The sequence below is a fragment of the Cervus elaphus genome, chromosome 31, assembly GCF_910594005.1.
Source record: "Cervus elaphus chromosome 31, mCerEla1.1, whole genome shotgun sequence".
In the NCBI taxonomy this organism is placed as follows: domain Eukaryota; kingdom Metazoa; phylum Chordata; class Mammalia; order Artiodactyla; family Cervidae; genus Cervus; species Cervus elaphus.
Window position 1 is genome coordinate 25562413 of NC_057845.1, and position 16070 is coordinate 25578482.

General features: G+C 36.5%; 1 protein-coding gene across 6 annotated transcripts in view; it reads left to right on the plus strand.

The window, feature by feature from the left end:
- Nucleotides 1-16070, plus strand: part of ROBO2 (roundabout guidance receptor 2) — a 647901-nt gene that overhangs the window by 465043 nt on the left and 166788 nt on the right. For all 6 annotated transcript variants that reach the window (XM_043893217.1, XM_043893216.1, XM_043893218.1 and 3 more), the window contains exon 5: nucleotides 13179-13317. In XM_043893217.1, coding sequence (XP_043749152.1) covers nucleotides 13179-13317 — 139 coding nt within the window. The remainder of the gene's footprint in view (nucleotides 1-13178; nucleotides 13318-16070) is intronic.

Sequence of the window (16070 nt, forward strand, 5' to 3'; positions counted from 1 at the left end):
CTACTGCTGACCAGCACCTCCACAGGAGACGCTCAACCAGAGCTGTGTCTCAGTCTCTTTGGTGTCCCTGCGTCCTGGTGTGCACAAGGTTTGTTTGAGCCCTCTCAAGATCTCTGGCAGGATTGGGGTTTGATTCTAGACGTGAACTTGCCCCTCCTACCGTCTTGCTAGGGCTTCTCCTTTGCCCCTGGACCCCGGGTATCTCTAGCACCTACCATCTTACTGGGGTTCCTCTGACCTTGGACATGGGGTATCTCCTCGCGGTCAGTCCAGCAAAGTGCAGCCCCTGCTCCTGACTTTGGACGTGGGGTATCTCTTCTCAGCCGCTCTTTTATGGTGTTTGTTCTTCTTTAGTATTTGCTGACTAGAAAATAACATCCTAGTTAAATGGCAGTACCAGATCTAGAAATTAGAAGTAGGCATTTAGAGCAGAAGGACACTAAAATCTTTAACACAGCCTCCTGCTGCTGTTCAGTTGCTAAGTCATGTCCAACACTTTGGTGACCCCATGGACCATAGACCTCCACGCTCCTTTTTCCGTGGAGTTTCCCAGGCAAGAATACTGGAGTAGATTCCCAGTTCCTTCTCTAGGGGACCTTCCCAACCCAGGAATTGAACCTGCATCTCCTGCTTGGCAGGCAGATTTACCACTGAACCACCTGGGAAACCATGATGTCTTCATAAGAAACACTTCCTAGCAATTTACATATGTTAATTAACTTCTAGAGCTGCTGAAGACAAAAAAAAAAAATAGAGTTGAAGTATATAATTAAATTTCCAATTATGGGTAAACTTGAGATATCCATTCTGCAGAATTTAACTGTCAAAAAAAAAAACCCCAAAAAATAAGAAAATTTTCCCAAAGATTTTTAAACGTTTAAAAAAGTAATACATAAAAATGATTTTATATGCTATATTTCTAATAGACATTAGAAATATTACAAAACTTACAATGACATGCAAACATATCTTGCCCCCTCCTCCCAACACACATATCCTCATATAGACACACACACAGTTCTCATCTTTGAACATTTCTATAAGCCTGTTTTGCTTTTTCTTCTGGGATGCTCTCATATTTCTTTGTGCTTATTCTACAATTTTATACATTATTTTGACTTCTTATGACTTTGTTCCCCAATTTCTCACCAGCACTCACCCTCTTTTTGTCCTTTCAGTGTATTGACTTCAGAAACATTGATTATATTAATACCAATAATTTAAGTTATAATATTGTAAATATGGACTGTGAGCTAAGTGTTATGCTATTATAGTAGCATTACTTTTCTGGCCTTATACTTGGTCTTCTTTCAATTAACACATTATTGACCATAGACATATTAATGCCAGAGAAGGTAGTTTCTGCAAAAATCTCCCCTATCAATAATGTGTTTATAATAAGTCCGTTTTTCCTTTTACTTGTGTTTACCTATACCTGTCATGAATTCTTCTTGAAATCTGAAACAAGAGATTTAAATTTCTCTAAATTCTGTTTAGCTGTTAAGTCCACTCTTGCTACACCCTTTCTGGAGGCCTTAGACTTTCTGTTCAGTCCAACCAGGATGGATGCTATTTAGATCTATCCCGGAAACTTCATTCTGACATTCATCTCCCTTTTCCTCTGCTGCTGGATTCCCTGTTTCTTGTATCCTGTATTTGTATTTTTTTCTTAGTTAACTCTTGTATTCAGAGCAGTGTTTTTTGCCAGATTTCTCCTTGACTGGAGCCTACAGCATGTTCCAAACCAAACTGTCTCTATTCTATCCAAAACAGTGGATACTTTGGCTGGTTATAGAATTCCAGTTTTAAAAAATATTTTTGCTTAGAATATTGAAGTTGTCATTTAAGTGTCGTTTTTTTTTCACTGTTACTGTTGAGAATCTACTGTACTTTTGATTCCTATGTGATCATTTTCTTTTCTTTTTCTTTCAACTTTACTCAGTACCTTCTCTTTATCCCATGGTTCTGAAATGTTTCAATATCATGCCTTGGTTTGGCACTTTTTTCTCTTACTAGTTACACAGTTAGTGAGCATCTTATCTAAAAATGCTATATTCAAACAACTCAATGAAATACACTGTTCATTTTTTTCTGTTCTATTTTTCTGTCAAGCATAAATTCATTAATTAGATGGTAAATCTCCTAGCTCTTTTTCTGAATTATTTCTTATTTATAGCATCTTGTTCTTATTTCATGGATTTTTAACTTCTCATGCATTTCAGGATTTTAATAATCTTTTCTAAATAAAATTTTCTCATAATGTACCTTAGAATATATCTATGTTTTATTGATAATGCATGTCCTCATTTAAGAATTCAAAACATAAGGTGTTATTGAAATCAATATAACTGTTAAAGATAAAATCTAGTTTTTAAAATAATATTAACTTGCAAACCTTAAAACAACAAAATATTTATTTGTTCACTTATTTAACAAATATCTCTTGAACACCTACTATGTGCCAGCTCTAAGTGTTTAAATAGAGTAGAAAAATAAATAGGCAAGTCCCGGCTGCGAGCATAACTCTTGTATCAGCAATAACATGAAAGTTTCCCTCTAAAACATGGTGAGAAAGGCATTTATTTTTTCCCTCTGAGAACATTTACCTACGTTAGTTTTTGCTTCACAGGATGGTTTCTCTCAGACAAAGAAAATTCTTGGCAAGAAAAGAAATTAGTGCAGCCAGGATTTATTTAATCACAGTCAGGCAGACTGATCGTTATCATCCAGTCTGTTTTGGAAGGGCACAGTAATTCACATTCAATGGCTGTCATAACCCTGGCCCCTCATACATACCTATTTAAATCCCAGGAGACATACTAGGACTAGCCTTCTGACTTCCCGGTTTAATGGACATGACTGGGTGGTGGATCCCCTTGGGTTAGCTGAAGTTGAGATAAGGTTTACAAGCAGTGGTTAGGTCTCATGTGCTTTTACGACATAGCTTTAGTCTTAGAGAACTTCAAGGACCCTGCCTATCTAATTATTGTCATAATGCTACTTTCATAATGTCAAACAAAGCTTATTTTTAAATTGTTAGGGTTGTCCTAGTAATAGCTGTCACGGCACAGCCTTTACCAATTTTATAGTCCTATTCAAACTGACTGAATACAGTTGAAAAGAGAAATTTGTTCTCTGGGCACTTAATTTCCTTCAATGTAGCATGTAAGTAAGAAACTTAAGATATATTATGCAACCACATTTCAGATTTATGATTTGGGGGTTAAACTGAACCTTTGCTTTCTGAATATTATTGACATAACTACAAGGAGACTTGGCGTTTGATTTTATTACAGTTGCATACAAAGTTGGATTTTTCCACAATGCCAGTTTGTTACTAAATTGACCTAACTACTTGAGACCTGTACTTTACGTAGTACCACACTGCCAAACAATACTGCTGTCTCAAGAGAGGTTAATGTTGTAAGCAAGTTATGCAGGTGAATCAAATCCAGTTAATCTCATATAAAAAAAAGTTAATTGCATTGGCAAAGACATTTTCTCTGATCACTCTATGGCTGTATAATTAGGAATCAAGCCATTCAGAGGGACTGTAATCTAATTGATAAGCAGTCAGCAAATAGCCCTTGAGATTTCTCCCCCTATGTTTCAATATGTGATCGGACATAAGGTGATAATATGGAAAAATCATTGATCTTATTTTGACATGTGTTAAATTAGGTTTGCTTGTTAGACAGTAGTTCAAGATTTTTCATGTATATATATATTAGTTGTTCAGATCTTCATGGAATACAAATTTCATGGGGTATTAATTAGTATTGAATGTGGTCAGTTATCAACCTGATGTTTCTCTTATCATTTTGCTTTCAAATCCTTCTAAATACACTTATTTGCAAATGATTTTGACACAAAACTCCAAGATAATTCCTTTGTAGTTTTTGTAATGTGTGTCTGAAAGAGGTGTGACTTTGTGTTTGGCGTATGGTAACAGTAGCACTAACAAAGGCAAAGCATTTAAAATACATTTCTACCTGTACAACTTCTTTAGTCTTTAATATTTGTGTTTGAGTCTTAAGTTTTCTGGAAATAAAGCTTAGTTAAGGAAACTGAAAACAGTTCTTACCATTTAAATAAATTGTAGGCAAAACTACAATTTTTAACATGCTATCCTTTGTAAGCAGTTAAAATTACAAAATAAAACTGAACTTAGTATAAAGAGCAGAAAACAATTGATACAACAAATAACACAGTTTAGAGATAATTGTCACAAAAGGTACTATGGAAATTCTGAGAACAATTTTTTTAAAGTGGTGACCAAATACCGCCAAATTGGTAAATTTCGATGTTACTATGTTGTAAGGCACACCCTCAATATACTCAGGTATAAACCCTTTCTAATGTGCCATGTATATGCAGATGACATCCTTCTGGGTTATTCTTTGTGTTAATGGGCACAATAAAGGACAGAAACAGTATGGACCTAACAGAAGCAGAAGATATTTAGAAAAGGTGGCAGGAATACATAGAAGAACCATACAAAACAATATCTTAATGACCTAGATAACCACGAAGGTGTGATCACTCACCTAGAGCCAGACATCCTGGAGTCTGAAGTTAGATGGGCCTTAGGAAGCATCACCACAAACAAAACTAGTGGAGGTAATGAAATTCCAGCTGAGCTATTTCAAGTCCTAAAAGGTGGTGCTATTTAAGTGCTGTACTCAATATACCAGCAAATTTGGAAAACTCAGCAGTGGCCACAGGACTGGAAAAGGTTAGTTTTCATTCCAGTCCCAAAGAAAGGCAATGCCAAAGAATGTTCAAACTACCACACAATTGCATTCATCTCACACTCTAGCAAAGTAATGCTCAAAATTCTCCAAGCCAGGCTTCAACAGTATGTGAACCAAGAACTTCCAGATGTTCAAGCTGGATTTAGAAAAGATAGAGGAGCCAGAGATCAAATTGCCAACATCTGTTGGATCATGGAAAAAGCAAGAGAGTACCAGAAAAACATCTACCTCTGCTATATTGACTAAGCCAAAGCCTTTGACTGTGTGGATCACAACAAACTCTGGAAAATTCTTAAAGACATGGTAATACTGGATCACCTTACCTGCCTCCTGAGAAATCTGTATGCAGGTCAAGAAGCTATAGTTAGAACTGTACATGGAACAACAGACTGGTTCCAAATAGGGAAAGGAGTGCATCAAGGCTGTATATTGTCACCCTGCTTATTTAACTTTTGTGCAGAATATATCATGCAAAATGCTGGGCTGGATGAAGTACAAGCTGGAATCAAGATTACCGGGAGAAATATCAATAACCTCAGATATGCAGGTGACACCACGCTTATGGCAGAAAGTGAAGAGGAACTAAAGAGCCTCTTGATGGAAGTGAAAGAATAGAGTGAAAAAGTTGCCTTAAAACTCAACATTCAGAAAACTAAGATTATGACATCTGGTCACATGACTCCATGGAAAATAGATGGCGAAACAATGGAAACAGCGACAGACTTTATTTTGGGGGGCTCCAAAATCACTGCAGATGGTGACTGCTGACAATGAAATTAAAAGACACTTGCTCCTTGAAAGAAAAGCTCTGACAAACCTATATAGCATATTAAAAAGCAGAGACATTACTTTGCTGACAAAGGTCCATATAGTCAAAGATACTGTTTTTCTAGTAGTCATGCATGGATGTGAGAGTTGGACTATAAAGAAAGCTGAGTGCTGAAGAATTGATGCTTTTGAACTGTGGTGTTGGAGAAGACTCTTGAGAGTCCCTTGGACTGCAAGGAGATCCAGCCAGTCCATCCTAAAGGAGATCAGTCCTGGGTGTTCATTGCAAGGACTGACGCTGAAGCTGAAACTCCAATACATTGGCCACCTGATGAGAAGAACTGACTCATTAGAAAAGACCCTGAGGCTGGGAAAGATTGAAGGCAGGAGGAGAAGGGGACGACAGAGGATGAGATGGTTGGATGGCATCACTGACTCAATGGACACGAGTTTGAACAAGCTCTGGGAGTTGGTGATGGACAGGGAAACCTGGTGTGCCTCAGTCCATGGGGTTGCAGAGAGTCAGACATGACTGAGTGACTGAACTGAACTGAACTGATTGCAGATTCTTTGTCTTGTCCCTTTCTTTTTTTAATGAATTGAATTGCATTTTCCACTACAAATAATGTTCGACTTCCAAAAATTCTATGCCATATGCTGTTCTGTGGTTATCTAGTTGCTAGGCAACTAAACTCTACTTGAGATGGAAAAGAATTAAGTTCATTGCAAAGTTCGCCACCTCTTCTGAGTTCATCAGCAGGAAATCCCATATCTTTCTTCCTTCTTGAAATTATAAATCATGTGCTTCTATGTGTCTCCATACAAAACAGTGGGACTTTCAACAAGTATGATAACCAAAAAAGTACTCAAGGACCTTGGTAGTATACCCTGAACAAAGAAACAAGTTTATTTTTGTGACAAGTCTAATATAAAGTTTGTTCTTTGAATTAATTATGCTCACATGTTTCAATTTAATGACTGGTAGCATGTTAATGGAAGCATACAAAAACTTTGTTGAAAATATCCATGTGTATTTTAATGGAACTTATCTATATACTCTTATGAAATTTATTTTGTATTCAGCATCATGCCATGAAAATTTTCCATGTTAGAGAGGTAGATAAATAGATAGCATTAGTATTTCAATGTGTGAATTTGCCAAAGTTTATCCTAAAATCCCCAAATTTGCAATACTGCCAGCATTGCTGCCATGATTTTCTGTTGTTCTTATCTTTTGTCACAGTTATCTGTGATCAAAGTTACTGTTCTGTGTTATGTGTATTGTGGAGTGTCTGCAAGTAATGAGTATTTTGGTTCTTCTCTAAAACTCACACTTTCCTTCTTTTTCTTTTTGATCAGTAAGTCAGTGTGTCCTTTTTGTCCCCAAATTATAGTAGGCATGACTTTAGTATTTTACTTTAAAAAAGTAACTTTTGCATTTAGTTTCTGATAAAATGTCTTCATCATGCATGAGAAGTTTCTTATGATTCCTTCTTTATTTAGAATTTTTAATCCAACAGGTTTTCTGTGTCTATAGATGTGAGCATATTTATTTTCTCCTCTCTATAAATAGCAATATGTTTACCATATTAATTAAGAATGCATCTGATTTCAAGCAACAGAAGGCTAACAATGGCTTATGTGTTAAGGGGTCCATTTTTTCCTCATCTTTCAAATCTTTCTTCACATCTCACCATTTCTGAGATGAAAAGATCTAAACATTCATGGATCCATACCTTACCTGCCATTGTGTTCCATTGTGCTAAATGGATATATGAGAATCTTCCTAGACTTTTCCTTCCACATCTGATTGATCATCCATTTCTGGTATCTCTTCATTCTGTGCCTTTTCCACATCCCTTGAACCACTGTGTCAGTTCTAAACTGAAATAATTTATTACAGTAAATATTTTGACCTTCACTGTTTTGTATTCTCTTCTAATTCATCTCCCACAGATCTGCTTAACATGATCCTTTTCATATGGTTATTAGAAATGATGCTTCCTTATTTAAAATATTTCAACATCTCTCTATTGCCTTAAGTGCAGAACTCACATTCTTTGACATGGCATACAAGGCCTGTCACAGTCTTGCCATTTACTAACTAACTTCATCTCTCTCCACTTTTCTGGCGAAACCAAGCTACTGACTCTTCACCAGCTACCACACTAAAGTCTGGCATAGGGGAAGTTGCATTAACACATACTAAATGAAGGAGTGAATTGAAGGAAAGACTTCTCTTGGTTTGCTCATCCATTAGCCAAATTTTAGGACATTTCCCACTTTAAAATCGGAGGGAGCCAGAAGGAAACTCTGACTGATGATTTCTCAATCATCAGTGATATCTACAGTAGTCTGGCTCTCTTTTTTTTTTTTTTTAATTTTTTTATTAGTTGGAGGCTAATTGCTTCACAACATTTCAGTGGGTTTTGTCATACATTGATATGAATCAGCCATAGATTTATACTTATTCCCCATCCCGATCCCCCCTCCCATCTCCCTCTCCACCCGATTCCTCTGGGTCTTCCCAGTGCACCAGGCTGGAGCATTTGTCTCGTGCATCCCACCTGGGCTGGTGATCTGTTTCACCATAGATAGTATACATGCTGTTCTTTTGAAACATCCCACCCTCACCTTCTCCCACAGAGTTCAAAAGTCTGTTCTGTATTTCTGTGTCTCTTTTTCTGTTTTGCATATAGGGTGATCGTTACCATCTTTCTAAATTCCATATATATGTGTTAGTATGCTGTAATGTTCTTTATCTTTCTGGCTTACTTCACTCTGTATAAGGGGCTCCAGTTTCATCCATCTCATTAGGACTGGTTCAAATGAATTCTTTTTGACGGCTGAGTAAAATTCCATGGTGTATATGTACCACAGCTTCCTTATCCATTCATCTGCTGATGGGCATCTAGGTTGCTTCCATGTCCTGGCTATTATAAACAGTGCTGCGATGAACATTGGGGTGCACGTGTCTCTTTCAGATCTGGTTTCCTCAGTGTGTATGCCCAGAAGTGGTATTCCTGGGTCATATGGCAGTTCTATTTCCAGTTTTTTAAGGAATCTCCACACTGTTTTCCATAGTGGCTGTACTAGTTTGCATTCCCACCAACAGTGTAAGAGGGTTCCCTTTTCTCCACAGCCTCTCCAGCATTTATTGCTTGTAGACTTTTGGATAGCAGCCATCCTGGCTGGTGTGTAATGGTACCTCATTGTGGTTTTGATTTGCATTTCTCTAATAATGAGTGATGTTGAGCACCTTTTCATGTGTTTGTTAGCCATCTGTATGTCTTCTTTGGAGAAATGTCTGTTTAGTTCTCTGGCCCATTTTTTGATTGGGTCATTTATTTTTCTGGAATTGAGCTGCAGGAGTTGCTTGTATATTTTTGAGATTAATCCTTTGTCTGTTTCTTCATTTGCTATTATTTTCTCCCAATCTGACGGCTGTCTTTTCACCTTACTTATAGTTTCTTTTGTAGTGCAAAAGCTTTTAAGTTTCATTAGATCCCATTTGTTTAGTTTTTCTTTTATTTCCAATATTCTGGGAGGTGGGTCATAGAGGATCTTGCTGTGATTTATGTCGGAGAGTGTTTTGCCTATGTTCTCCTCTAGGAGTTTTATAGTTTCTGGTCTTACATTTAGATCTTTAATCCATTTTGAGTTTATTTTTGTGTATGGTGTTAGAAAGTGTTCTAGTTTCATTCTTTTGCAAGTGGTTGACCAGTTTTCCCAGCACCACTTGTTAAAGAGGTTGTCTTTTTTCCATTGTATATCCTTGCCTCCTTTGTCAAAGATAAGGTGTCCATAGGTTCGTGGATTTATCTCTGGGCTTTCTATTCTGTTCCATTGGTCTATATTTCTGTCTTTGTGCCAGTACCACACTGTCTTGATGACTGTGGCTTTGTAGTAGAGTCTGAAGTCAGGCAGGTTGATTCCTCCAGTTCCATTCTTCTTTTTCAAGATTACTTTGGCTATTCGAGGTTTTTTGTATTTCCATACAAATTGTGAAATTCTTTGGTCTAGTTCTGTGAAAAATACCGTTGGTAGCTTGATAGGGATTGCATTGAATCTATAGATTGCTTTGGGTAGAATAGCCATTTTGACAATATTGATTCTTCCAATCCATGAACACGGTATGTTTCTCCATCTGTTTGTGTCCTCTTTGATTTCTTTCATCAGTGTTTTATAGTTTTCTATGTATAGGTCTTTTGTTTCTTTAGGTAGATATACTCCTAAGTATTTTATTCTTTTTGTTGCAATGGTGAATGGTATTGTTTCCTTAATTTCTCTTTCTGTTTTTTCATTGTTAGTATATAGGAATGCAAGGGATTTCTGTGTGTTAATTTTATATCCTGCAACTTTACTATATTCATTGATTAGTTCTAGTAATTTTCTGGTAGAGTCTTTAGGGTTTTCTATATAGAGGATCATGTCATCTGCAAACAGTGAGAGTTTCACTTCTTCTTTTCCTATCTGGATTCCTTTTACTTCTTTTTCTGCTCTGATTGCTGTGGCCAGAACTTCCAACACTATGTTGAACAGTAGTGGTGAGAGTGGGCACCCTTGTCTTGTTCCGGATTTCAGGGGAAATGCTTTCAATTTTTCACCATTGAGGGTGATGCTTGCCGTGGGTTTGTCATATATAGCTTTTATTATGTTGAGGTATGTTCCTTCTATTCCTGCTTTTTGGAGAGTTTTAATCATAAATGAGTGTTGAATTTTGTCAAAGGCTTTCTCTGCATCTATTGAGATAATCATATGGTTTTTATCTTTCAATTTGTTAATGTGGTGTATTACATTGATTGATTTGCGGATATTGAAGAATCCTTGCATTCCTGGGATAAAGCCCACTTGGTCGTGGTGTATGATTTTTTTAATATGTTGTTGGATTCTGTTTGCTAGAATTTTGTTAAGGATTTTTGCATCTATGTTCATCAGTGATATTGGCCTGTAGTTTTCTTTTTTTGTGGCATCTTTGTCAGGTTTTGGAATTAGGGTGATGGTGGCCTCATAGAATGAGTTTGGAAGTTTACCTTCTTCTGCAATTTTCTGGAAGAGTTTGAGTAAGGTAGGTGTTAGCTCTTCTCTAAATTTTTGGTAGAATTCAGCTGTGAAGCCATCTGGTCCTGGGCTTTTGTTTGCTGGAAGATTTTTGATTACAGTTTCGATTTCCTTGCCTGTGATGGGTCTGTTAAGATCTTCTATTTCTTCCTGGTTCAGTTTTGGAAAGTTATACTTTTCTAAGAATTTGTCCATTTCATCCAAGTTGTCCATTTTATTGGCATAGAGCTGCTGGTAGTAGTCTCTTATGATCCTTTGTATTTCCGTGTTGTCTGTTGTGATCTCTCCATTTTCATTTCTAATTTTGTTAATTTGGTTCTTCTCTCTTTGTTTCTTAATGAGTCTTGTTAATGGTTTGTCAATTTTGTTTATTTTTTCAAAAAACCAGCTTTTAGCTTTGTTGATTTTTGCTATGGTCTCTTTAATATTGGGTTATTACAGCTTTTGAATGAACTGACTGACTATCGCTAAGTGATAGTGAAGGAAAAAAATCAATCCTACTTTCTATGCCAACTCATTTTTTTTTCTATTAATATTCTACTTTCACCAGAAGATACTGATCCTATTGCCTATTATATACTGCCAAAAACAAGAGTCAATGTTAACTCTGCCAGAACTAAAATACTTGACTGGTGCACATAGTGATCAGTAGTCTAAGGATAACACTAATTAATTCTATCCAACTTGCAGATTTCTTCTGTTGTCAGGGGGGCACGCTTACAGCTAATTGATTCTGAGCACCTAAAATCCTTTGAAGCAAACTTTTCCACAAGTGTTTTGGATTATTTCTAAATCCTGCATTTAAAAGTTCTTCATGATAAAGTCCCATGAGCCTTGTTTTATGTCTTGGGATTTTGGGACCCCGGTATACAAATACTTGAGTATGCGCAGGTCTGTGTTTAAAGAAATTGATCACTACTGTCTTCTTCACTGTGGCGAGATGAAGTTATCTTCCTTTGGAATACCAAAGATGGTTGACTTTATTGCAGTAAAATATCCTTTCGTAGTTTACACATTTGTTTTATAAATATGGGTCTCAATTTAGTCAATAAAATCATATACATCCAGTTTATACTCAACTTATGTTATTTGATGTGTTGTATTTTTCTTTAAGATTTCTTGCTGAATATGTTTCAGTTTTTGTGCCACTGTATTCACATTTTTAAATTGGGTTTGAAACTAAAGTTCCAAGAGACTAAATATGGCCATATGGTCAGATAAACTGTGTCCACTCCCTATGGATTTCATTTTTCTTTTACTTGACCTCTTTTTCTACTTCAATAAGTAGCAGTACTGTACTTGCCTATGATTGAGAGACCAGGACTAATAAAAAATTAAATGGTAATTTTCTCTGTATCAGGTTATTATTAAAAAAAAGGAAACTAGACAAAAAATTGAAGTATTTATAGATACATAAATCTACATTTTGTTTTATACTTCTCTTCAGTAGTGAGATTCTTATAGATAGGGATTTATTTTTTTCCATGCTTTATTTAGATGAGTGCTAGAATCCAAATTAACAGTGCTAGGTACAGATTAACAGCAAAAGAATAAAGAACAGAAACACTAAAGCAGAATATTAGAGAAATAAGCAAACATATAGTATGTTTTTAAAATGGGCAAATATCTGGAACACGTAGGAGAAAAATTAGAAGTAGCCTTAGAAAATTATGTATGACAGTAAATAGTTTACATTAATTACTAATGATATTGTTTTTTTATTTAAGAAAAATTAGTTTGACAGACTTTTTTTCAGACATACAAAAAAATCAAGTAGACAGTTTTCCGCATATGAAATGAAAACATTCATGGAAGTGTTAAGTGTTTGTAAGTGTGAAGTGTGAGTAAATAAACTTAGTCATGTCCAACGCTGCGACCCCATGGACTGTAGCCTGGTAGGTAGGTAGGTACAGGCTCCTCCAACCATGAGATTCTTTAGGCAAGAATACTGGAGTGGGTTGCCGTTTCCTTCTTCCAGGGGATCTTCCCGACCCAGGGATCGAACCCAGGTCTCCTGCATTGCAGGCAACGCTTTACCCTCTGAGCCACCAGGGAAGCCCATGGAAGTATTAGGTCCTTATCAAATGGATAACCTTAGTAAAAAAATCTAGGAAATATATGCTTATGTTGAGAACACAACTCTTGTTTTCTCTAGCATTGTTGATGGAATATTAATATTTGTTTCCTTTTTAATATTTCCACTGGTTTCAACTTTCAATTTTCCTACTCTGAGTCATTGTAATAGATGAAAATAATCTTCTTCATCTCTTTTCTTTTTTTTCTTCTGTGGGATTCAATGTTCAGATTTTTATGACAAGACCCACATGATTTAGCTCAGAAATTCACAGAAGAATCAATTTTATTTTCCAACCAATAGTATGGATTTATATACAAACCGTAGCTATTTCTGTGTTCCAGAATATTTCATTTTATACAGTTAAGTTAATCGGTTCCATGAAGCCTTATCAAGACAGTTGAGCTATAAAATTAGGTACTTATGTGCCAAAAGTAAACCACATGTTTTTTATGCTTTTTTCATAATGCACTTAAAATATGGACAACATTCATTTCATTTTACTTTTTTTTTTCCCTAAGAACGACCCACATTTCTCAGAAGGCCAATTAACCAAGTGGTGCTGGAGGAAGAAGCTGTAGAGTTCCGTTGTCAGGTCCAGGGCGATCCTCAGCCAACTGTGCGGTGGAAAAAGGATGATGCAGACTTGCCGAGAGGAAGGTAAGAATGCCGTATATATAGAAAATTGTTAGATGACCATTGAATAATTAGACAAGAAAAAGACAGCGTTAGTTGTACCACCAAACACTCTTATATTTTGGTGTATTATTTTCACACATGACTTACATTTCCAAGCCAAATATCTTCTGTTTTATATACTGAAGTCATCTAGGCTTTTGACGTTACTCTTTCATTGAGTTTTCACAAAAATGTCTGACCCTTCACTCCATCTGTTATCCCCCACTATCAAGGATTCCTGAAGCACAGTCTCTCTCTGTCATGGCCCTATCCAGGTCTTCCATTATATCCCTGCTGAATTCCTAACGACCCACTCACCCCAACTGTATCCTTCAACTACTGCTCTGTTCCCGAAGCTTCAGAAAGCTGCTGGGTATAGTTGATTGTAGGGTCTGCAGTAAAACAGAGATCTCATTCAAGATAAGAATGAAAAGGCATATCACTATCCACAGAGGGGATTTTCATTTAAGGACTTCCTGTCACTTTCCCATTTCTCATCTCTTCATGGAGAACTCTTCCAACTCTTTTCTGTGCTTCTTATCAGAAAACCCCAAACCCAATCTCTTATCTCTCTATGATAAGCCCAGAAATGCTTTTAATCTTTTCTGAAAATAAATATAAAACATTTTTGTAGTCTAAATTCTCCCAGGTCCTTGCCTTTTATGATCAAATAAATCAGCCAAGTTTTTTTTTATTCCTATGTAACACATGAGTTTAGCTATAAATTTGTTTTGCCTTCCTCCTAGTCCTGTCTTCTGAAACTACAGACATCACACCTACTACAATCATGATCTGCAGAAAATTTCATATCCTGCCTTTTTGCTAATTTTCTTTCCTAAAAAAGAAATTAGGTTTCATTCAACTGCCTGAGTATAAACATACTTTCACAGAAATGAAATTTCCTTTCTTTGTGCTTTCACAGGCACTGCTATTGATTCTTTCCTGAATGTATACACTCATTTCAAAATCTCAATTTTATATATCCCTAGGTCTATGACATTATACTTTCTAAAATCACATCATCAACAGCACTGACTTGAAATAGACCAAACATTTTAAATAGTGAGAGGTTCCTTTGCAATCTACTATAGGAATGAGACAAGTGGAAATTTTAATTTGCTTAGCTTTGGAGAAGGAAATGGCAACCCACTCCAGTATTCTTGCCTAGAGAATCCCGTGGACAGAGGAGCCTAGTGGGCTGCCGTCTGGGGGGTCACACACAGTCAGACACGACTGAAGCGACTTAGCAGCAGCAGCAGCATAAATAGTAGAGAAACAGGCTCTGTGTTTCTTTTTTCACTTTGCTATCAGTTATCTTCCTGACACCAGGCCTTCCCGGGTGGCTCAAGTGATAAAGAATCTGCCTGCAACGTGGGAGACCTGGGTTTGATCCCTGGGTTGGGAAGATCCCCTGGAGGAGGGCATGGCCACCCACTCCAGTATTCTTGCCTGAAGAATCCCATGGACAGAGGAGCCTGGTGGGCTACAGTCCTTGGGATTGGACACAGCTGAGCGACTAAGCAGAGCACAGTCAGATATCTAGTTTTATTATATTTATTTATTTATTTTTTTAGATATCTAGTTTTAAAGGAATGCTGCTAGGGAAGGTTTGTTGCATGTGAAGCTCCTCAGACTTTCTCAGTGGAGAGCTTGTTGAAAAGCAAGCAGAGTTGATGAATTTGAGTTCCTGGAGTCCATTTTCTATAGATACTCTAACTTTCCACAAATATGACGGCACTTTAAGACTAAGAGATTAATTATATTTTAAAATTAGCATAGACAAAGTTTAACTTTCAATTACTAGAAATACATAGCTTGTCCATACAAAATCTCTCATTTAGGGATAATTTTGGATTCACAGAGAAAATTCAAAGCTAGTCCAGAAAATCCCCATATTGTTATCTTATACAACTATGAAAAATTTATAACTCATAATAGACAAATGCAGATACATGATAATGAAAGTTTATACATCATTTTGATCTCACCAGCCTTCCTTTTCCTCCAGGATCCTGTCTGGGGTATTTTAGTTGGAAGTTATAGGATATTGCATTAAGTTGTCATGTTTTCCCGGTCTCCTCTGTTCTATGACAGGTTCTCAGTCTCTTCTTGTTTTATGACCTTGAGCTGTTCTGGCCAGGTGTCCTAAGAATGTTTCCAAACCTGGATGTGTCAAGTGTTGTCTCATAATTAGACTGGTTTTCTGGGACTTTAGGAAGAAAGCCACAAAGAGTACTGCTTTTGTCACATGATCATCAAGGTTTACATGATATTCACATTACATCCCTGGTGATCTTGATATTTTTAATCATTAAATAGGATCCTATGGACACAAGTTGAAAAAATAGAAAGTTGTAAGGGTGTGTTACATTTTAATGGGTCTGTGTGTTTGAATTCAGGTAAAATATAGCTTAAGCCTACTTTGATTTGTTCCCAGATTGCTCTAGGTGTTAGGTCATAAATCTGACAACTGTATTTGCCACAATATTCCCCAAATCTTGACCTATTCATTTGTTCCAGAGCTCAAATGATACATGTAAATCAAATAACAGCATTAAAGCTGCATTTTATGAACGTCTGATATAAAAGCCTCTAAAGACAAAGTGAAATTTTTGAAATCATGCCTCTACTAACTTCCCTTGAAACATTTTGTAGGTTTGTCCTTTATATTCTTCTATTACTGGCATGAGATGACTACACTGCTTTGTGTGACCAGCTAAATATTTTGAAAGTAT